The sequence below is a fragment of the Syngnathus acus genome, chromosome 16, assembly GCF_901709675.1.
Source record: "Syngnathus acus chromosome 16, fSynAcu1.2, whole genome shotgun sequence".
Lineage (NCBI taxonomy): Eukaryota > Metazoa > Chordata > Actinopteri > Syngnathiformes > Syngnathidae > Syngnathus > Syngnathus acus.
Genome location: NC_051101.1, coordinates 1223929 through 1248660, shown reverse-complemented (window position 1 = coordinate 1248660; position 24732 = coordinate 1223929). Strand labels below are relative to the sequence as shown.

The following is a 24732-nucleotide window of genomic DNA, read 5'->3' as shown; positions in this document are numbered from 1 at the left end:
CTGGAAAAAAGGTAGAATTACAAGTAGGTCCAAAATAATTTGGCCTAGTCAAGCATCTTTATGATTTCTAATAAAACTATGAACATGTTTGGAAGATTTACTGCTATTAAAAAAGATATTATGCAAAAATGTGGTGTTTAATATTCTCTTCCTCTAAATCCAGCTAGCCTCAAATTAATGCTAGAACTTTAACTTTTATAATGACAACCTGGTAATCAAGTTAGCATTACAGCTAGCATAGCATGCGTCTACTTCTATTACAATTATTACTTCCAAGTGTGGTTGTTTAACATGAACAACACTAAGACCACAACACTGAAAATACACGATCTTAGTATGTAAACAGACTTTACTTACGGTTCAACTTCACAAAAAACAGACAGTCCAAAGCAAGTGAATGAAAAAGCAGGAATCACAAATTAAATTCTGCAGATTCCAGAAGACAGGTCTTTTTCAACCCAACAGTGGTTGTGTAGCGCAACTGTAACCCAAAGTTGTTGATTAACGGCAAAACCAAAACAGCCTACAAATCCATGCATTTCGTTTCGTGCTGTGAGTGGGGCATCTCTTGCCCAACAAAGGTTTTGGTTTTATTTTAATCCGCCAGGGTGGTGAAACAAAGAAAAATATTTATGTCACAGTGTCAGTGTTTTGTTATTTGTTTGGTTTTATCATTTATTGAATCAACAAATCCTCTGAATCACAGAGACCAACTAATAAGAGATTTTCCTTCAAAAATTTAAAATGATTGACCTATTTAAACAGTACTTCAGCAAGCTCAATTGACTTTAGAAAGACATCTAACCCTTCACTACAATGGAAGAGATTGTATCAGATTTCAACGCCGCAATTCAGATGGACCCTGTAGTCCGTGTGGTCATGATGCTAGTTAAACTAAGAGTTGTGTTCTTCCAAAAAAATAAAGCAGACGTAACAGACACCATACAGAAACAAAACAATCATCTTCAGTGGTTTCGTTCACTCTGATGGAACGTGAATAAATTATGACATCTACGGTAAAAAAACTTCTAAATGAGATTTTGTACTTTTGCCTACTCAAAGTGGTGAAATTGGCAAAAAAAAAGGTCCCAAAGTTCACATTCTCAACTCCCACAAAGGCACGCGCATTCCCATACAGCGGCGCATAGGTTTATACAAACATGGCAGAAGACACAAAGCTGTCCCCGCGGCCGACGTCGGGACCCTGACGGTACTCGTGCGGCTCATTCCCGCTGCGCTGGTAGAACGGCGGCGCTTCGGCGTCGGCGGGATCGTCCCACCCGGAGGGTGCGGCGGCGTGGTAATGCACCCGCGTCCCCTCACCGCCGTTGTTGTCATCCTCATTGTTGGAAGCATCCAGGTCCTGCGAGAGGAGGTAAAGCTGTCACCGCTAATGGAACCAACAACTCCAAGCTGGCAACAAAATTAAGGTCCAATGAAAGTCAACAAATGCAAGTGAGGCTCAGGGATTATTTTTGTCCACTTGGGGTTGCCGCCTGCACATTCTCCAGTACTCTATCTGTGACTGTGACCAAATGCGTGTGAGACAAAAAGACCTGTTGCGGGAAATGGGTGCAGTTGACTGCTAACTAGCTAAGTATTAAACAGTTAGTTAGCATGTTGAGACACCCGGCAGGATGCATGTGTCCTTGTAAAAAAATCTCGGTTGTAGTTTGCGTTGCCCGAGTTAGGAATGTAGTTTTATTCTCACTGTGACTGGCTCTGCATCCTGGGTTCTGTATTGCTGGTTATACAGGAGGTGCTCTTCAGCATCTGCAGTGTTATTGGCGGTCACCTGGCGCGCACACACACACACGCACACACACACACACACACACACACACACACACACACACACACACACACACACACACACACACACACACACACACACACACACACACACACACACACACACACACACACACACACACACACACACACACACACACACACACACACACACACACACACAGTCATTTTATAAAACAAATCATACGACACAATGTTCGTCCATCTAATTTGTCCATCTAATGTCATTAAATTTGAATTTATGATACTCATTGGAATCTCACAAGAGGAAATCAAAGGAAGCCTCACCGGCCTAATGGCGGTGTTGTTGCTCTTCTTCTTCGGCGGCGGGGGCTTGTGCTTCGGGGGGCCACTGCAAAACAAGACACGCTGATTGCTTTGAAAGCAGCTCGCAGAAAGCGCTGGTCGAGCACTTACTCTGCATTGAGCTTGCCGGCACGATGCTTGCGATACATGGCGACGGCCGTGCCGATGATGGCCACAATGAGGATGACGCCGATGATGGCGCCAATTATGCTGCCAGTGGTGGGTCCTTTCTCGGGGAGCCGGGTGCCTGAGTAAGGGTGGAAAAATGCTCATTGAGATTAATTTTGGATGCAGAGGGATCTTATTCATGAATCTCTAAAGCCTTTTTTTTTTTTTTTTTTTTTTTTTTTTTTGATCAAGTGTTCGCTGACTGCCAAAGTTGAATCGGGTTTATGCGCCGGTATCCTAAACCGGGTAGCTCATATGGCACTGTGTTTAATTGTCCCTCTGCTTATTGTGGTTATGATTAAAAGTCATCTCCACGTTTGTTACACATCAAATGTCATTTGTAGACTAGCTATAAAAATGTGCTTCATTAGGGCACTCTTATTGAAAAGTTGATGGATTTCGGCATGCATTAGGTTCCATTAAGACGACCATGCACGCGCATACAAGTGCAAAGACATGAAGTCATGATGCAGCCTTCTTCCCAGGGGGTTCTGACTAAAGAGCAGACAAGACCTGATGAAGATGACTGGGTGAGTGCAAACTGGCAGGAGATGATTTGCTGTTTTCATGCTTGTCTGATTAGATTTCTGTTCTAATAATGCAGGTTGAAAAGCGTGAAGTGGTTTCAGGTGCTTTGTTCCTAAGACACGCTATTTGTGGACCTCGATGATTGTATGAGCACAAAACATTTTGCACGGTTTCATTGACGTTTATGCAAAACCATTTACATATCTTGGCGAGATATGTAAATATAACAACAATATAGTATAACAACAAAACAAAAAACAACAAAAAAGTAGAATGAAAACGGCAATTTACATGTATGCAATTATTTTCTTTTAACGCTGGAATTTTCAAATACAGAATATATTATGCAAATACAAAAAATGAAATGTAAATTTTAAAATCACAACATGTCATTATTATGTGTCTGTCACGCTCTTTAGCAATGTAAAAGCAAACGTTCTGTTGGAAGACGATCATTGAAGCAGTTTGCATACGAGCGCATTCACGTCTATTCATTACACGTAGTGTCAGCCACCATCCACATGGCGGTGCTGTGTTTCCTCAAATCGAGCCCAAATGCTCCCTGTGGAGGATTTGTTTTGGGGACGTCAGTGTGATTGCTCCTCATTGCAACAATTTACCCCCTCCCCCTTCCCATCAGCAAACCACCAGCCTCCATTTTGGCTGCCGGGATGCCTTTTCACCCGCCCCTTTATCTCGCCAGGTATCATTCGATGGCGGGAAGAAGCCTGGCAGGCGCTCCCGCCTCTTTGATGACCTCTGCCAGGGAATCCTGGAAACAAAGGGGGCAAGACCAAGTAGGGCAAGGCCACTTTACTGCATGTCGATGTGATGCCGGCCGGCGCACCCTCCACTCCCTCCCGTAATGGAATCACCATTGGCTTGTGTGTGTGCGTGCGTGCGTGTGTGCGCGTGCGTGTGCATCTCGACAAAAGGGGAGAACGTCGCGGCACTCGGACCGAATCAAGTCGTGTTGTTTGTGGACCAAGTTCACATTCCAAACGAACGAGTGAAAAGGTCAGCGGCGCTCCTTTGGGCAGATCAATGTAAGGAGCAACACATGTATACCTTCCTATCCGTCCTCCACGCTCTGACCCGTCACTCAACCATACACTTGCGTGCTCTCATGAGGCCCAGAGGGGGAGAGGAGGAGGTGGCTGTGGTATAGGAAGTGGAGATGAGGCTGGACATCAGAAATGATAGCGGATTGTCAAGGAAGACTTTAACTTTGATGACCTCCAGCATCACAGGAAGCCACGGTCAGTTTTTTTTCTCTCTTAGAATTCCTCGATTCGATAACTGGTCGCATAGAAGTTCTGAATCCCCTCCCTGATAACCAACCAACCAACCAACCAACCAACCAACCAACCAACCAACCAACCAACCAACCAACCAACCAACCAACCAACCAACCAACCAACCAACCAACCAACCAACCGAGTGACCAACCGACCAACAAATGACTAAAAAAAAAAGACTGTGTCCAAAGAAGTCCAGTTGCCTCAAATGGAACATTTGTAGACCAGCATGACTAAAAATCCTAATAAACATAAACATGAGTCAGGTAGTCCTATTGTTCATTATCCATCTCTGCTATTGGCTAGAACATTGTTAGTTAAGCCCCAGCCACAAGCTGTTCAGCTCACACCTCGCCGGACAGCGTGAGGAACACATCTCTTTGTTACACTAGACTGGATAAAATCAAACAAAAGTAAGTAAACTGCTTTTGTATATTTTTTGGTGATCATTAGAATGTCTAGAACAGGGGTGCTCAATACGTCGATCGCGATCGACCGGTCGATTGCCAAGCCACTATTGGTCGATCGCGTGATATAATTATTATTTATTTTTTTCCGCACTTGACGCGTGTACAAACAACGGCGCTAACAACACAACACAAACACGCTAGCTCACGAATTCCCTCCAATTGTCAGAACCCTGTTTTTTCTCTTAAACTTAAGAAAGGGTATAAAAATGAGTGGGGCAGCTGGCCATAGTATGAAGTATCACTTTCATAGGGAATGGGAGTAGGACTTTTTTTTCACGATGACATATATATATATATATATACATATATATATATAAATTTTTTTTTTTTTTTTTTAGTGGGTAGATCTTTGTGACTTGGTCATTTCAAAAGTAGCTCGCGAGCTCAAAAAGTTTGCGTACCCCTGGTCTAGAACATGTGCATATGCTTATTTTGTTAAATATACGTATACCCCAAATGTAAATTATTGCATGTAGTATATGTGTTGCAGATATGCAACACTGGGAGAGCGTGGTAGCATAAAAGGCCCTAATTGTGACCTGCCTAAGTATAGTGTAAATCAGCATGGATCTTCTAGTTTATACTATCTTCTAATATATTTACACATTGTGTGTATTTGTAACATTTGTAAACAAGGGTGTAGAGCAGGGGTCTCAAACTCCAGTCCTCGGGGGCCGCATTCCTACATGTTTTCCAAGTTAAACGCACCTGATTCAATTATCAGGCTCCTGCAGAACGTAAGGATGAACTGATCATTTGAATCAGGTGTGTTTAACGAGGGAAACTTGGAAAACATGTAGGAATGCGGCCCCCGAGGACTGGAGTTTGAGACCCCTGGTGTAGAGGATAAATCCAAGTAAACTCAGTTTATTAACCTCTTTGTCCAGATTCCAGTCTTTGTTGACAGCCTTACATTTCGTCAACAACTTGACAGTACCAGAGACTGAAAAGAAGGACAAACTTTGGAAGATCAGACCTTGGCTTGATTCATTCAGAGAGAACTGCCTGCAGGTGATACCAGAAGAGCACAACTCTGTGGATGAGATGATGATTCCTTTCAAGGGGTGATTCAGCATCAGCAAACAGTACATGCGAGGCAAGCCACACCCATGGGGCTTCAAAGTATGGGTGAGAACTGGAGTCTCTGGCGCGATGTGTGACTTTGATGTCTACCAAGGAAGCAACAATGGACTGCGAGCCAAATCAGAACTTGGCTTGTCTGGTGATGTTGTGCTAGCTTCAACACTGCCAGAAGGTCACAACTACGGTCTATGCCAGGTATGGGCAAACTACGGCCCGCGGGCCACATCCGGCCCACGGGACCGTTTAATCCGGCCCGCCAACCCTGAATAAATTGTATTATTAAACATTTTATTTGGTCATTTTGCCTGGAATGACTGCGTTTCCCCAGTAGATGGGGAACCGCTCGACGACTGCATTCTTGTAATTCGCGCGCTGAGCTTTCAGATACAGTTTTACGCTAAAGCCACCCACAAACCTTCCCCTGGAATCCTTCCATTAAAATGAGTCGCCCAAGGAAAAGCAAGGTGGACACTGAGTGCCGAGTGTTTAAAAAAGAGTGGCCAATTTGGCTCGACGTACGCGACGTGACGTTCAGCCACATGAACATCAACCCGTCACAGATCTAGGTAAACGGACCAACACCTCGGATCTCTCCTAAGAATTGCCACAACAAATTTTACTCCAGACTATGACGCACTAGCAAAAAAAAGTGAGACCAACAACACTGTTCCCACTGAAAATGAAGGGGAGGCTCTCAAGTTTGTTGTAAAAAAATGCATTTTGAATATGATTTGTACAAATAGCAGGGATTGAAACTAGCGACCATTCTCATTTTCAAACAATGCAGGATGCTCAAGGACATTGATGCACCACCTATTTGCGACTAATCTTAAGACTTACTTTAAGGAAGTGTTTCCCGTTTCCTCACCTCTGTTACCAGGTGTTTGTGAGTTAAAACTCTGCTCTGATTTTCAGATACCCCTCACCGTGTTGCCGTTTTGATTACCGTAATTTTCGGACTATAAGTCGCGTTTTTTTTCATAGTTTGGGTGGGGGGGCGACTTATACTCAGGAGCGACTTATATGTTTTTTTCACAAATTTTTACTTGATCATTAACACATCACTTACTTACAAGTATAGTTGACCACTTTACATGTTATTTTTAGTATAGTTGATCACTTCACATGCTTTGATATCTTTATCTTGAACATATTCAAAACATGAAAAATAGAGAGAAAGAATCAAATAAAGTAATTAACACTTTAAAGCGCCATATCCTCTGGACATGTCCTCTGTCACCAGGATGACAAAGGATGAGAAATTTGATCGATGGATTTAATGATTTGGAGTGACACAAATGGTTTGATAATATTGTTGTTTATGTGATAGTTATTTAAAATATAGTTTATATATCGTTGTATGCAGTGTTTCCCAACCAGTGTGCCGCGGCACACTGGTGTGCCGTGAGAGATGTTCAGCTGTGCCATGGGAAATTGTCCAACATTAATTACGGAGCGCATTGTAAACAGTATCGCCAAACCACTGGTCAGTTAGCACAAGGCCTGGTCAGCCACTTGCTAATTGTGCATGCGGGGCAAATCGGAGAATCTTGAGATTTCATGTTGTGGCATCGGCACATACTCAGTTTATGTGTGTGTTGCTGTGTGCTTTTACTAACAGTGACACTATGACGGCTGTGGTGCGTTTTCGGTCCGATGGAAATCAGAGCAGGTAGTTCAATGGGAGAACCTGGATTGTTCATTTTTCACCAACATAAAATACACAGTCAAGTCGAGACACCTCGACTGTGATAGCCACTCAGCCGCTGTCAGAACAGCAGAGCGTCTTTAAAAGTGACTTTGTTCTTAATGTCGCAATATTTATAGAGCTAGTCAAAAACAGTAAACAAAGTCATATTGATTCTTTTGGATTTTGATCACAATCACTTTCAATAGTTTATTCCTTATGCTGTCTAAAACCTTTTTTCAAAAACTGTCACTTTTATTTACAAAAGAAATACAATTTAAAGAATATTTAGTATTTATTTTTATTCAATTAGTCGACTCTCCATACATACATAGGAATAGAACTTTACGTCTTTTGTTGTAATATAACTGATTTTATTATAGAAGCTGGTGTAACACTTAACAGATTTTTGTTGGTGGTGTGCCTCGAGATTTTTTCCAATGAAAAGGTGTGCCGTGAATGAAAAAAGGTTGGGAAACACTGGTTGTATGGGCCTGTGGAATAATTTGAACTGCGGCGCGGCACACGGCATTGTTGACAAAGGACGATCGATAAAAGACGAGAAATTTGATTGATGGATTTAATGATTTGGAGTGACACAAATGGTTTGATAATATTGTTGTTTATGTGATAGTTATTTAAAATATAGTTTATATATCGTTGTATGGGCCTGTGGAATAATTTGAACTGCGGCGCGGCACACGGCATTGTTGACAAAGGACGATCGATGGATTTAATGAATTGGAGTCACACAGATGGTTTTATAAACGTGTTATTTATGTAATCATTTTTTTAAAATAACTGAATGTTACGTCAGGCCCGTTCTCAGCTCCTCGTTTGTGTTTGTCACGTTAGCATACCGTATCGTTTAGCCCAGGGGTGGGCAAACTTTTTGACTTGCGGGCCGAATTGGGTTCTAAATTTTGACCGGGGGCCGAACCAGGAGTAGATGGATGTAGTGTTTGTGTGAAGTAATATAAATTGCATAAAAGGTTTTTACTTTTAGTAGATACTAAAGCATGGATATTAAAAAAAAGCTTTTTGAAAACAAATGCATTTATTAACAGCATTAAAAAAATATTTCACCAAAAAACTACTATCAGTGATTCTTATTAAATACGGCAGTTATGATGAATAACATTTTCCATCACTTCAGCGCCTGCAGGTCAGATTTATGAAATATGTTTATCTAATGAGGCGAAATCACATCCAACGGCAAACATTCTGACCAAATACATCATCTTGAAGAATCAGTGAAAGAATACATCTAAATAAAGTAATAAAGAAATCAATAGTATTGTTGGTTTCCCTTTTTGGCTAGTGCATCATAGTCTGGAGTAAAATTTGTTGTGGTCATTTTTAGGATAGAGCCGAGGTGTCGGTCCGTTAACCTAGATCTGTGACGGGCTTTGTTGACGTTCATGTGGCTGAACGTCTTCTCACACACGTAGGTCGAGCCAAATTGTCCACTCTTTTTTAACATTCGGCACTCACTGTCCACCTTTCTTTTCTTCGGGCCACTCATTTTAATGGAAGGATTCCAGGGGAAGGTTTGTGGGTGGCATTAGCGTAAAACTGTATCTGAAAACGAGAATATTGACGTCACAGCCTACACTCGAAATTCGGCACTGATAGATGAAATTACTACGTACTACTGAGTACGCACGCACACGCACTTGTGAGTGTGCACCGAGCTTTCTGACACGGCTCCCGGGAGTAAATGCGCGGGCGGGCGCTTCCCCATCTACTGGGGAAACATGGTAATTGCAGGGAAAATGACCCAAAAAAAATTAATAATACAATTTATTCAGGTTTGGCGGGCTGGATTAAACGGCCCCGTGGGCCGGATGTGGCCCGCGGGCCGTAGTTTGCCCACCCCTGGTTTAGCCTGTTGTTGCTCGTTCATGTCTGTTCTTGGTGTTGGATTTTGTCGAACAAATTGCCCCCCAAAATGCGATTTATACTCCGGAGCGACTTATATATGTTTTTTTTTTCACATTTTTGGGCATTTTATGGCTGGTGCGACTTATACTCCGCAGCGACTTATAGTCCGAAAATTACGGTACTTCATTTGGATGTATGCTTTCACCGATTCTTCAAGATGATATATTTGGTCAGAATGTTTGCCGTTTGATGTGATCTCATAAGATAAACATCTTTCATTAATCTGACCTGCAGGCACTGAAGTGATGGAGACTGTTATTCATATTCATACATCAGTGTCGTATTTTATGAGAATCACTGATAGCAGTTCTTTAGTGAATTTTTTTCTTCTAATGCTCTTAATAAATGCATTTGTTTTCAAAAAACTTTTTTTGAATATCCATGCTTTACTACCTACTAAAGGCCAAAACCTTTTATGCAATGACCTTTACAGGTCGTTTATATTACTTCACACAAACACTACATCCATCTGCTCCTGGTTCGGCCCTCCGGTCCAAATTTAGGACCCAGTTCGGCCCGCAAGTCAAAAAGTTTGCCCACCCCTGGTCTATGCAGACAACTTCTTCACCTCTGTTCCACTGGTAGAGAAGCTCCTTGATCGAGGAATACATTACGTCGGAACAGCCGGGCAGGTGTGCCTACCCAACTGCAACCTTGAAGACGACAAGAGTTTGAAGAAGAAGGGGAGAGGAGCCTTTGACCACAGAGTAGAGGTGAAACACAACATCTCTGGCGTTAAATGGTATGCCAACCGAGCGGTCACACTTGTGCCGTCGTTTGCTGGAACTGAGCCTGTGAAGATCCAACGCTGGGACAGAGTCAACGAGACCTACAGAGAAGTTGAAAGGCCTCACATCGTGGGCATCTACAACCAATACATGGGAGGTGTGGATTTGCTGGATTCATTCACAGCCAAATACAAGTTCCCCGTGAAATCTTGCCACTGGTACATATGCATCTTCTGGCACACCATCACCCTTGCTTTGGTCAACGCCTGGCTCATCTACAAGCGGGACTGCAAGGCTCTCGGGGTCTCTCCGAAAGAGACACTGAACCTGAGACTGAGACTGTTCCAGGCACAGCTAGCATCCTCTCTCATTCTGAAGGACACAATCAAGACTCCAAAGAGGGGACGGCCATCTGCAGGCAGTGGTAGCTCAGTGACACACACTGTGACAGCAGGCCCTTTGACTGCTCAGAAGAGACCATCCTCTGGTAACGAGAATCCAACCAGCGTCCCATCCAAGAAAACATGTCCACACCCACCACCAGATGTGCGTAAGGACCTTCTTGGTCATTTCCCAATGAAGACGAAGAAGCGAGGGCGCTGCAGACCCTCAGGGTACACCGTGTCACACAGTGCTACAAGTGTGATGTCCGTCTTTGCTTCAAAGACGACAGGAACTGTTTCTGGGATTATCACTGCTAATGAAGGAAGAAGAAGAAGATGAAGTGGCTTGATATTTGAAGTAGTGTTAGCCTTGATTCTGCATGGACCTAGTATACTGAGCGTGACTTACAAGTCAGTGTATCTAGCCTGCTTGCATTCCTCATGTAATCCTGTTTTTATTTTGCTTTATGAAAAATAAAAACACAAAAAATATGATAAAAGTTGTCATTATTCAGGTTACATACTGTGTAAACGAACTTAGCTGTCTAACATAGGAGCAAATAAGTTTACCTTGACTAGAATATGAGTAGGACCACACGAGGCCTACAGGAAATTCTGCTACCCATCTCATCCAACGTTGCAACGTTACAACGTGTCCATAAAACCTTACCAAAACATGACAAATTTGCAAACACTACATTATGGTGCCCAATGGGCTCTAACAACACTATATGAAAGGTTTATTTTATTTTTTTTACGTTTTACCATGTCTGGGTCTTACAGGGTTAAGGCCGATGTAAAATGAGAGATGGTTGTCTTGGGGTTTTCCTATTAGTTCTCTTCTACTTTTGTACTTCTACTCTGCTCCCAAACTATGACAGTGGACAGATGAGTTGGATGCCTTCAAAGTTGGAGCGAGGATGGAACACTCAGCCTGAGAGGGATTCATTGAAAGATGAGTCAAGAGTGGAATTCTGGAGAACGAATGCTATTGTGTGTGTGTGTGTGTGTGTGTTTCGGGGGTGGGTGATGCAGAGGCAAGCCAGATGAAGCCTGTGATTAAGAGGCTGGCTCCACTGGCTCTAGATAAGCGCACCCCCCACACACACACAAACTCACAGCTGCCTGTTCGCTCGCCACAACGGCTCACACACTCGAAGGCATGAAAATCAGGAAACGGTAAGACAAAGATCTTCCATCACTGCTGGATCCCGTGACGAATGGGCGAGATTACGGTAAACGCATTGGGCTAGCCCAGCCATGAGCCAAGCTACGGCCAAACCCGACCTCACCCCCACCGCTGGCATTTCGCAATATTTTGGGATTTCTCTTGCTTGCTGGGCCAAAATCTGTGCACGCCCTTATCTTATATGTTGCGATAAGACCGTTTTGATTAGCCTCTCTGACCTCCTCCACGCATACATAAAGTGCTCACTGCACATCCATGGCAGAAAACCTTTGGCTGGATAACGCGGCTGGTTTTGGTTTAAGCGATTAGGTGCTCAATGGGGCAATGGGGGGGGGGGGGGGACAATCCCATTGTAGCTAAGATCAATTCCTAATGGGTTGGCTTGACTTTTTAAAAGGGCCAGTCACCTCGGGTGACCCGCGGGACGGGTCAAGCCGGAGCGGGCACGTGGCCGTCATCGTCTGGCCTGGTGTACATCAATCCCCTACCCGCACAATCAGCATCTGTTAAATTAGAAAGAGCCGCCGCGTTTGATCATCACCGACATCATTCAGACGGAGCAAACATTTGCTTGATTTCATATTCTCTTTTAAAATTGGCTCCTTTTGATTCACAAATTTACATGCCAGCAAACGATTCTCAAAGAACCATGACAGAGTTGAATGTTTTTTTTTTTTCAAACATGCAACTTTTTCAGTGCAGTTGACGGCAACTGTCGTCAACTCCATTTTTGTTTTTCATGGGAATGGGCAGACACGAGTCTCGGGCAGCTCTGGTTTGATGATTAAGATTGGAAAGTATAAAAATGGAAAGAATTAGAGCCAGCAGATGGAAGGAAGCATTTGGTCTCTTCCGGATGAGATCGTTGTGACTCTGGACGCGTTCTCAAACACGGAGTTGTTACTAAGGACGCTTTTCCATTTTCATTTTCGTTTCAAAATCCGCCTGGATTCATTGGACGGGGCTTGAAGAGCGAAAGCGCATGGCCCGGGTTGGTGCGAGAGGCGTGCGCGCGAGCAGCACAGCGCCCGCAGATGAGATGAGATTAGGGCAGAATAAATTGATGGCCTTGGAAGAAGATTAAGTCAAAGAACAGTGCGTGTAATCTCATTGCTCACTAAGAGGAATCCTATTGCGAGAGTGGCAGCCAGGTTAACTGGCCACAAGCCTTTGCCAATCTCTCCAGGCGAGGCCGACAATGCGGAACATATAGTCTGTGTGCGGAGCATCAAGAAAAATAGAATACAGAAAACGGGCGCAGGATCTCCAGAACTACTCACGAGCGGCCGCGTCGACAACAGCACATGCGCCTAAATTATTCACAATCGATACGCGTGCCGCAGTGCAGATCGTCGCACTCACCTCGCCTTTCTTGCATTCGGATTTTCAACAAAAGTGGAGGGACAACTCCGGCTTACTCTGCCTCACCTTCCAAGCTCCGATCCAAGTTGGAAATCTTGGGGCGAGTTTAAAAACCATGATTTGTAACCCTTGCCCTATACCGTGCTGTATAACTTGTTTCTTGAAACGCGGGCCACTGGCCCTGCCCTTTCACCTCAAGGCAGGTGCACTGAGGTCTTGACAGCTACAAAATCTACCATATTTTGTGTGTGTTGCAAAGAGCCAAAGAAAAATCAAAAGGTATACTTTGACACGGAGCGAGTCTTTTGCGTGATGTCGGCCACACCGCCAACTTCTCATCGGCTGCAATGACACGCCTTTGAGATTCGCTCATACGGCGACACTGAGCCCGGCTCACATCCGCCTGCATAACGAGGAGGGCATTGTGACGTTTTTTTTTTAAGCCGCGTGGTGGTAAAGAGGAGACACTTTTCATTTGTACGTGTTGTTGAGGAGACAGTGTGTTGCCTGCCACAGTGCATCAGCACACTTGGTTGCCTTGGGAGAAGCCCCCCCCCTCTCTCTCCCTCTCTCTTTCGCTCTCTCTCTCATTTTCTGACAAGGTCGCCAAGTGCCTCTGTCTGTCGCCTGCCTGTCGATATTTACAGTCCACTTTACGTGGCCGTAAACAAACTAAAAAAAAAGATAGTAAGAAAAAGAGAGGGAGGAAAAAAGAGCGGGTGAGCAGTCGCTTGAGTCAAACATAGCCACTCAAGGACACAAAGGATGGGTCGTTGTAGCACAAGGTTGGCACGCGTGATGGCTGCTTGGCAAGAAGGAATACATTGAGGGAATATAACTTCTGAAGTCAATGCTAATTTCTCATTAGCATGTCAATGGGATTTTACATTGACTTTAGCATTAGCGCTGCTGGTGCGTGTCCTTCATTCAAAGATGCAACAGACGTTGCCATATTGGAAATCATGATTGGAATTTCAGCTCAACAGTCTTCCTAACTGTTTTACTAAGAACAATGGGATTGTTTTGTGCTTAAAAAGAATTACCTTGGCACAAAACTTGACTTCTATTAGTTTTCATGACAAGAGTCAGCTTTGTGAAATGATACGGAAAGAAGATTGCAGAATACGTCCACAATAGGATTTGACAGACAAGACAACCTCTCCGCACAGCCCCAAAGATAAAACATGACGAGAACGGGTTAAGGAAGAAGATTGATTTATTCTGCCAGACGCAGACTCGGGAGGAGTTTGGTATACACCACGAGAAACAAAAGAAAATCGACACTGTCAATGGTCCAAGGCTACAGCATAATCCAAACACGCATTTTTTTGGAAAAGGCCTCGCTGCTTTCAATTGTGTCAAGACAAGATTGCACACACTTGAAGAGTATTTGGCACTCACTGTCGGTTCTTGTTTTTTCAGTACGAGTACAAAGACTAGGCTAAGAGAAAAGCTTCTAAACACCTTTTTGCAGTATGACTTTGAGGTTTCATGCAAAGTGCCAGATGGTAATCACGCACAACAGCAAGGAGCAAGTAGCCAGCCTCCCTAGCATCGCTTGTTTGAGCCATAATGCCGATATTAAAGTTAAAGTCCCAATGATCGTCACACACACATCTGGGTGTGGTGAAATTTGTCCTCTGCATTTAACCCATCCCCGTGTGATTTTGATCCATCCCCTGGGGGAGAGGGGAGCAGTGAGCAGCAGCAGTGAGCAGCAGCAGTGCCGCGCTCGGGAATCATTTGATGATCTAACCCCCCAATTCCAACCCTTAATGCTGAGTGCCAAGCAGGGAGGAAATGGGTCCCATTTTTATAGTCTTTGGTATGACCCGGCCAGGGTTTGAACCCACAACCTTCCATTCTCAGGGCGGACACTCTACCACTAGGCCACTGAGCTGGTCATATGGAGGAATAGTTGTTATCTTTGGATTATTGCCAATCTTTGATGTGATATTTGCTGTTGTTTTTGTAAAGTGCTAACATTAAAACCAGTAGCCAATTTCAGAATGTCTTTAAAGTGATAAGTAGGCTGTTACAGTATATGTCCGTCACAGCAGTGCATGAAATTGCGGGGCGTGTTTTCTATCCTCACCGGCTGCATTGCTGCGGCTCTGATCGCTAACCTGTTTTTCTAGCCGCTCGGCCTTAAGGGCTCCATGTAGCCAGTGAGGAGTAGCTGCCGCGTTTACCTAGCCTCCCACCTCTCCCCTCGTTAGTCAGCACTTGGCCAAGCTCAAACGCCCTCACCAAGGCGACACGGGCACCCCGAGCACATTTCCATGTCAGGATGTCAAAAGAGGGAAAATTATGTCAGGATGTCAAAAGAGGAAAAATCACTGCAACCTTGCCGACACCGCGGCTAAAATCCAAGCTTGTGTATGTACACCAAACACGACCACATCACACCTATCCTCCAATCACTACACTGGGTTCCCATTTCCTCTCGGACTGAAAATAAAATCTCTCTGCTGACCCATCAATGCATCCATAGCAACGCACCCCCTTACCTTAAGGAACTAATCACTCTCCAGTCTTCCACACGGAATCGCCACTCATCTAACACCTACCTCCTCAAAACCCCCAAAACTAACCTCCTTTCCATGGAAGATCGGGCTTACTGCTCTGTCTCACCCACATTGTGGAATGCCGTACCAGTCCACTTGAGAGCACCGCAGTCAATTGACACTTTTAAAAACGGTCTTAAGACGTTTCTTTTTAAAAAGGCATTTTCTGTAGCACTTTGAGATTTTTTTTAAAAATGTAAGGTGCACTCTAAATATAATTTATTATTATTATTATTATTACCATCAATAAATGGCTGATAGGCCGCATCCATGATTTAGTCATGGCCTTCAGTGCAGAGTGAATATCGTGAGCGGAATTGCGCTGCATTTTTACCTCCCCCGAGTCGGAGGTATGACATTTCTCAATTTTGTGGAATGCAGCAACAGTTAGTCATTGTGTCTGAGGAAGAAACCAGAGAGGAGATGAGGATGTGAGAGAGATGCGTGGGAGGCAGTAGAAAAAGTGCATGGGCGGCACAAGGAAAGTCTCCTGACAGCAAACGACTAATGAGCTCATTGGCTGATGGGCGATAACGATGCACAAATACTTGGATACGGTGATGAAGTTGACTTGAGTATTTCTTTTCTCAACAATCTCCTTTCACAGCCTGAACTGGAAAACACACAGGAGCTGTTCTTTCGACTCTAGAGACGGAGTATATTTTATGCACAAGAGTTAGCTCATTTAGCCTACTTCCGCTAGCTAGCATGAACTGTAATCCCACACGAGAGATTAGAACCGAGGGAACATACCAGTGGCAGGGCACTTTAATTCGCGTCGTTGAACAAGCGCTAAGAAAATACAGTAAACACGAGCACGTTCTTGACCGAGCTGTCAATGATCCGCTGACGGCGTGATGCAACCCACTTTAGCGGGAGTCGCAAAGGCGAGTGGTCAGGGATAAGAAGGCTTTCTCTGCTGGCAGGATTCAATGTGGAAATGTCAAATTTCTTAACGATCCTCAGTCACACCTGAGCAAGTGTACACGCGTCCTCACTTGATCACACAAAACTGTCTCACTGCAAGCTTGCGGACTTTGTTGGACGATGACATTGAAACAATCTTTAGGTGTATGCATGAGCACCACGATGCAGGACACAGTCTTGTGTTTGTTGCTTGGGGTGGGAGCTGAGTATGTCGTCCATCTTCGTCATTAAAGCAAGATGAGCGACTTCATTTCACTTCATTTGAGTTGATTTAATAACTGCGGCCGCAATCCAACTCTAAAAGCTGACATTAAGGCCGGATCCGCCATTTAGGGCCATCGGCGCATACGCAAGTCAATACTTTTTGATGCCCGACGCGGGCCGCAAATGTCCGTCTAATCGGGTTCCCCGTGCGCTCGCGCAGACATCAGTTGATTCAGTGCCCGGTCGGCCCCTTTGATGCCCAAGTGTGGGATCACGGGCACCTTCTTGATGCTCCCCAAGCTGGGTCTTGCACGGCGGAGCTCGAGGGGACTACGCTCATCTAGCCAACACACCATGTATTGGATGAAATGTGCAGTCCGTCCGGCTTTTGTATTTCTCGCTTCTTTTCCAGTCAGGTGCTGAAAACTTGAGCTAAGCATACTCATCGTTGGGCTGATCACCTGCGACCCCCGTGTACGTATATCCATTCGTGTGTTATATGTACTGCAGCACAACGTCTACTGATGGGAAGCAAAATAACGTCGCAAAACCTCAATTTAATTCTTTACATACAATGTAATTATGTCTTTAACGTAAGTACGTATTTAGCACGGAGTGCCATTATTCCTATCAGAATTTTTTTTATTGACACTAGAACCAATCCTTGTCATTTCTATTAATTTCAATGGGGAAAGATGATTTGAAAGAAGTGTGTTTTAGTGAAGAGCTTGATCTTGCACTGAATTGATCTCAAAGCGCCGCTCTTCACGACATCCACCTTTTTTCGAATCAACAAATGCTTTTTTGTAAGCCTTTCTGTATCGGGACTCGTCTCTTCTGTGTGTGCGCCTGCGTGCCTATCCATCTCTGACGTGTGTGTCTTTTCCAGGCAAATCAGATTCGGAGGCCAAATAGCAAGAAATCAATGCAAGCGTCGTATTTTTGCCTCCTTTCTCTTGCTCTCCAAATCCGGCCTTCTTGTTGTCGATCCCTTCTGTCTTATTTGGTGCCTTCCCACCCCTGTCCCGCGTTTTCGCTCGCAGCCTTATTAAAAATGGAAGCGAGTGTGCGCTGCAGACTTAAGAAAGCTCGGTGGGTGGATTGAAGCGGCTGCCAGTGTTTAGTGTCTCCTCGGGGAGCGGCGACAAGCCCTTAAGCTGACTCCTCCGAGTGGAGCATGACTGACTGACTGACTGCTGAGCGCGCAAAACCTCTAATAATGACTTTTGTACACACGTGTGTGTGTGTGTGAGCGTGTGTTTACTGTGTGTGTGCGTGTGTTTACCGTGTGCGTGCTTATCAGCAGTGGGCGGAAGAAAAAGACAAAACCGCATCATGCCGTTTTCTGTGTTTAGCGCTCATGCTACAGGGGCATTAAACATCAACACCAATTTTACACGTGAGGCGGCAGTAGTTCAGCTCAGATGCCGGGATACTTCCTGGCACTACTTTTTATTTCGCTTTTTGCAAGTTAGATAGATGATGTCACCAGACTTTAGCCTTCGCTCACTTTAGCCAGCATCACTTCCAACAGAGGCTCAGGTAAATTGAAAAACGCTTTTTCCGATGTCCTTTGCTTATTTTCTCTACACAAGTCATTCAAAAAGGACTTAGACGGAGTCTCCAGTCCACTGTGGCCAGCCAGTATCAACAGACTAACTTTCTCTAAATTGCAGGGCCGTTTATCTTGACAGAGGCAATTTGGCTTGCACACACAAGCGTTTGTGTCATGTTGCCTTTCATTGAGGCTCCAAATTGGGCTCCAATCTTTTCCCAAAGTGTTCTTGGGTGAAAACGGTATTGATTGCCCTCACTGCATTCAGCATGCCTAAACATGTGCGCCGCACATACACACGCACGCACACACGCTTCCATGCGCACGCTACCACGCGCACACACACACGCGCTAACGGGCGAGCGTGTTCCGAGAGAAGGGGTGCAGATTTGGCAACGTCGTAGCTTGCATGAAGGAGCCAATAGAGCATGCGGAACAATGAGATCAGTAGCCACGAGAAGCCGCTTCATAAGATGCCTCTTCGTTCTTGATGCCGCCGGGGTTCTTCCTCCTGACGGTGTTTGATGTGCGCGTACGAGCCGTGTGATAAGCGCTGACGCGCGAGGGTTTGGGCGTCAACGCGCATCTTCTGCGTTGCTTGACTGCTTGGTGTTGGGGTAGCGGATGCCAATTTTGAAGAGGAGATAAGCAGCTTCCGCAGTGCTGCATTGCGCTCCAGCAACATCGAGTCTGAAACCCTAACAGACCTCCCATTTACTGTATTTGGATTTCTTGTCTTAACATGCAACTGTTTGGTGCTTGAAAACGACATCACAGTTTGTGATTCAGCATGAGAAGCTATGAACGCAGGTGCAAACAAAGAAGAGTTTCACCACTACTGACTCGAGAAGCTGTGTCAATTTTTGCAGAGAACAAAGAATATGCGCCTGTTGGATATTTTCTACACCGTTTGTGTTCAAATATCTTTTTTCTTAAACCGCTATAACGTTGCCACGCCGATGCTATTCGTTAGCCCATTTACTATAAGGTTTTGAATTCATTGGTCGTATTAAGCTAATTGGAGATTCCAAGGAACAAAATACACAATCTGCATTCTCTTTCATTTGATACACGGAGCCACAGCGAGGCACATTACGCAAGCAACATTAAGATCACCTGAATTAGGGAGGGAAGACACAGAGAGGGCGAAAAAGGAAACTCCATCAGCCACATGGAGACTTTGGAGAATGTCAGCAAGAGAGAGAGCAAAATGTGTTGATGGATGGCAACGCCCTTTTGACATTCAACGCCGCCACAAAACAACATTTCACGTCATTACACCTGTGTTGCGCTGATTGCGCCAATTCCGTTGCAAATTGCACACGCTTTCTTTTCTGTTTGATGTCTTCAAAGAGTATTTTCTCTTTTCGTTTGTTAAAGGTTGCTGTGTCACTTGCTCTGGCGACAGCAAATCCATCTAAGCTCTGGTAAAGCAGACTTTGACTTTGTAAGTCTGCGCTCTACTTTCTGGCTAATTAGGCCATCCCCGCCATCTCTGTCATCTCAAACGCCAGCGATCAGAGGTAATAAATAATCTTTTGTTGGCACGCACTTGTTCTTACCGTTAGCTTTTATTTTTGGATTCTGCGGCTTTAGTGATAGGCGAGCGTTGGAGCACCTCGCGTTGCAATTAAGCCAACGGCTAGGTTCAAATGAGACGGCGACGGAGGATGAATGCTCCGGAAGGAACACGACGCCTTGTCGCATTGCTGTTGAGCTCACCTAACGAGCACCCCATCAAATTGGCTTGAAATGTCAAATCTTGAAATGGAAAGGAACATCACAGCAATCATTGGAGCAGGTTCTTCCAAAATGTATGATGAGGATATCCAGGTATGTACAGGTCAATTAATTAGAAGATGGTAAGAAGAAATGACATGAGATTCATTCAATGGCACGCCAGCAGACAGGAAAAGCAAGCCAATGATGGCGGGAAAGCCAAGTCAAAGCGAGACGAGTCCTATGTGCCCATCCAATGGATTTTCAAAAGCCGATCAGGACGCCACGCATAAATCTTTGCAGTCACCTGAGCGATCAGCTCCTCTCTCGACTTCTCTGTACAGCACTAACATTACGCTTATTTGCAAAGGTAAAGAATGCTTCTTCCAGTAAAAGAGTGCAAAGCCTCTTTAATAGACGGAATAAGAGCTGTCAGGATGATTTGTGTGCAGAATAATAATCACAAATAAGTGGCCATCTCTCACGGAAAAACAAGAGAATGAAAACATTTGTTTGGTGGAGAAAGTTAAGCTTGTTAAGGAAGTAACACTTGCAGGCCAAATCTCACCTTGTTTCAGATTGCCACAAGGATGTGTAAAAAATCACACCGCCTCATTTGTTGACGAGACAATACAAAATGCTGGCTTGTTGGCACGATAGCCGCAGATTTGGAGCAGGTCGGCTTGAGCTTTTTATTTGGACACGGCAGATCGGCTTGACGACTGGATTTGAGCTGAACTTGCTCACCATTTTGGATAGTTGTGTGTTCTTGAGACAAAAGTGACACCCAACACTGTCCAAGCAACATAAGTCAATAAACATAAGTCATCTAAGCGCAGAGAGGGCGGCTGGGGTGGGGTGGGAGGTTGGGGGGGGTGCCAGTAAAAGACGGATAATAAACGTCAAAGGAAAAGTAGCCCGGGATGCAGATATGAGGCTTAAACTCTTCCTACAGGCCGCAAGAGCACAAGCTGAGCTCCTCCAGTGGAAAAAAAAAGGAAGAAAAAAAAAGAAAAGACATGAATATGGATGTGAGCGCATAGCCAGGCGAAGACATACATTAGCCGGGCCTGATATTCACCAATTTCAAAGCGCCAGCCTGCCTGCGTGCGTGTTTGATGGCGGTGGCCTTTAAGGTTCACGAGGTGGCGAGCTGAAAGACGGGAAAAGACGAAAAGACGGACGAGTGACGGCTCCCTGAGATAAGGCTGCCCCTCCCCCACCTCTCTCCATCACGTCTCATTGTCACTCACCCCCAATCTTCCGCCGCCTCGCTCTCCCTCCCTCTGCGCAAATGACTCACTAAAACAGGTCAAGTGTTACAAAATTCTGCCTACAGCTCAACCTGCGTAATTTAAGGCCTGGCTCGTTACATCAACACAAACGCGCGCGCGCGCACGCGCCTTTTCAGTATTTGCATGTATATAGTAAACGTATAGCCTCGCCTGCCTCCACAGCGCGTGGGCCATAACTCACCATTAAATATCATGCACCCAAGCCCCGCCCCCCCATGATGCTCCTCAAGGGGGGGATTTTACGCAGAGTCTATTTAAGTGCAAATTCACACGTATCTGTGGCTAATGGTGGCCACTGCATCATCCACTTGATACAAATAAACATCTCTCTCAGACAGACGCCTCACTCAAACTTCTTCCGCCATCAGGGAAGAAATCGCAGTGGAGGTAACCATCATTCCACATACAGTAAGAAACAATTTTTTCAAATGGGGCATAATGTTTTTTTTCTTCTCCAAAATGTGTTCTTTGTCCCGCTACAGATTTCGATTGTGCAATCCAGGTTAAGTAAATGAAAGCAACGGCCGAGCCGTGACCTTGGCAATGCTGGAGAGCAGTCGCTACGTCAATTTCGCCCAATTGCAAAACTCCAACGAGTAGGAAAAGACTCACTGGCTGCTATGCAAGCAGGTCCAAATATGGGCCTGCTGGCGGCACAGGTCGGCCCTGAAAAATAAGTGCAGTGTGAAAAGGCTTTGAGCGCTCCAACATGTGGTCTCTCCGCAATGGCTCTGCTCTGCGTGCGCTATGATCCGTGTGGTACGCCGGCAGCAAGTGTATCACCTCCAAAAGGTTCCTTTTCCTCATCATGTGACGTACCGCCAACAAATCCTCTTGTTTTGCCAAATAAAAAAAAACAAAGAAAATTATGTGAATGCACTTTGACTACGAGGGATTGTGTGTGTGTGTGTGTGTGTGTGTGTGAGCGTGAATCAGAATAAAAGATTTATATCAGGCAAAGAATGGATTGTTGCGGGTCCTAAGAATAGATTGTGTGACAGAAATGATTTTGATGCTGCGTGCAAGCCGCTATTGTGTGTGCGTGCGTGTGCATGTGCAGCATTTGTTTGATTTTGCGTGTATTTGCCCCGAAGTGCTTTGCACATCAAATGCACTTGCTGTTTAATTCACCGTCTCAACAGGCAGCGCTTACCGAGCGCACGTGATAAGTCGGCCGTGTGTGGCTGTACACGTGCGCGCACACACACGGCAAGAATCAAAGATGGACTATGAAGATGAAGACTCTTTAAATATTTGGTCTGCGGCACGGCTGCGTCGTCAGCTGGGGAGAGTCGAGTGTGTCATGATGCTGTTCGTGGAAGTACGCTGCAGATGCTTGCTTGCTCGCCACGCACGCACACACAACTATCATAATCATAAACTCAGCTGCTGAGGAACTTCATGTTTATATGTGTGGAAAAAAGAAAGTCTTGCGTTCAAGGCTACTAAAAACGAAAGTAACACAAACCCAATCAAGGCAAACGAGTCAGAAAGTGGCAAAGGGCAGATTTGCACCGCATTTTGTGCTCTCGAGTCGAGAGACAAATGGTTCTCCACTGGGCAGTTTTTTCTTATCGGACTTCCATACTGCACATGGGAGGCCCCTTTTTCTCCAAGGAAACTTATTTTTGAAGGAACGAACACAAATAATGGAGCCGCCACAAAACCATTTTATGTGTCATCAGATAGCTCCCGAGAGGACTTATTTACCCAGCTCATTGGCGCACGCACAATCAGATCAGCGAGAGGCTAAATCAACACAGCTGCAGCAACTCAACCTTCTCGCCCGCGCTCTTCTCCGAGTCGTGTCTTTTCACTTGCCTTCTGTCGCTTTCCCTGCGCTCCACTTTGCCCTTCGCATCCGCATCGTCATCCTCTCTTGCTCCCCTCATTCTGCATATCTCATAGGTGCAATTTGATGCCTTTGTCCATCTCCGTCTTTTGCTAGAGCACCCACAAGAGCATCTGATCCAGATTGGTTAAGCAGGCTAAACTATTGGCTAGACAAAACATTGAGACAGATCATTAAACAATTCAAAACATTTACGAGACAACAACAGCTCATATGAAAATACTCCCAGGCATATATTATTTTTCCTCAGCAAAGAATGACTGACTAACCGCTCGGGTGAGTGACCTTCTCCGTATACTTGTCTGCGTTATACTTTTGTATTATACTTGATAGCTCGTTTTCACGTGTATAACCGCTTACCCTTTATCGGTGTTGTGATAAAGACATCCATCACCATCATCCTCAGTACGAGTGGACAGGAAGAGGTAAACTAGCGCGGGCCTCCAGAGGAAACAGGAGCATCCACTTCCCCCTTTTATCGCTCAACGCCCAGCCTGTGCCGTTTGTATATTGTACTGCTTGCGTGTGTGCGTGTGTGAGCAGAAAGGACCAAGATCGGATGTTATCGTTTACTGCTAGACGGCGGGCGTGATAGCATTTCAAATTTCCTGTGAGTTCTTACATTTGCGCTCCAATTTCAATGACACATTCAAGCTAGCGGTCGAATAAAAAATATAAATACATGCAAGAACCCTCTTCTATCGCTTGAAAATAGTTTCATACATGCTAAATCCTAGTTTGTCACGCAAACAGAATGGCCCATGATGAAAAGACTTCCTAGCAAAAAGTGAGTCAGAAGCAGAACAAAAAAACACTCCAGGAAGTAGGTAAGAGCAATCGCTTGTGGATCACAGGACAAATTCCCGTCTGTTCGTCATGTCTGCCTCGGCGAGCCCGATCGATGAGGCACCGCGGGGCCTTGGCAAACAACAACAAGTTGCTTTTATTATTTTCACCCCTCGGGAGCGTTGTTTGGAATGATGGATTGAACGGTGGATTTTTTTCTGTTCGGGGGAGGAGAGTTTTCACGCAAGGCTATCGCTGCACCACCCGCTGATCATTGTGGCAAGAAACGTGGCTTGATCCATCGCGCATCCTTCCATCTTGAAAGAAGCCGCTGTACTCATGTAATTATGACACCTTTACCAACAAAGCCATTGGGGAGAAACAAATGACTGTTTTCAGGTGATGAATATCGGCTGGCGTGTGCCCGCAGCTGACGATTAGGACGCTGACACATTGATCATATTCAAGGCTCAGCAGCACAGCCAGACAACTCACGCCCAGAGCTCGCTGGCATGTTTCATCTTTAGCCAAATTACAGAAAGGGAGCGTAAACATCCGCTAATGAATTCACGTCTGGGTGCACATTTAGGAAGAACGTGCCGCAGCGATCAATTCATCAATCGGGACACTTTGGTTGCTCCGGCATCGGAATGACTCCTTACTGTACACCTAGCGTTCCATTTCAGATCCATGGAAAGGCAAAAGGATGAGTGGTTCCACGCAAAGCACCACGTTTGTACTTAAGTGCCAGACAGACAGGTCTTAATATTTGATGATTCACCGCCTCGGGCAACAAAGTGAGCGCCAAAGCATCTTTCTCGCTCGCCAGGAAAGACGCACCACTCGGCTCTTCTCATTAAGGTCACGGC

General features: G+C 45.0%; 1 protein-coding gene across 1 annotated transcript in view; it reads right to left on the bottom strand.

The window, feature by feature from the left end:
- Positions 1–331: 331 nt before the first annotated feature.
- Positions 332–24732, bottom strand: part of si:ch73-22o12.1 (nectin-2) — a 70425-nt gene continuing 46024 nt past the window's right edge. Inside the window, exons 7-10 of the mRNA XM_037274964.1 lie at positions 2230–2365; positions 2101–2164; positions 1712–1795; positions 332–1363 (exon numbers count right to left, since the gene is read on the bottom strand). Of these exons, the coding sequence (XP_037130859.1) occupies positions 1151–1363; positions 1712–1795; positions 2101–2164; positions 2230–2365 (497 nt within the window). The 3' untranslated portion in view covers positions 332–1150. The remainder of the gene's footprint in view (positions 1364–1711; positions 1796–2100; positions 2165–2229; positions 2366–24732) is intronic.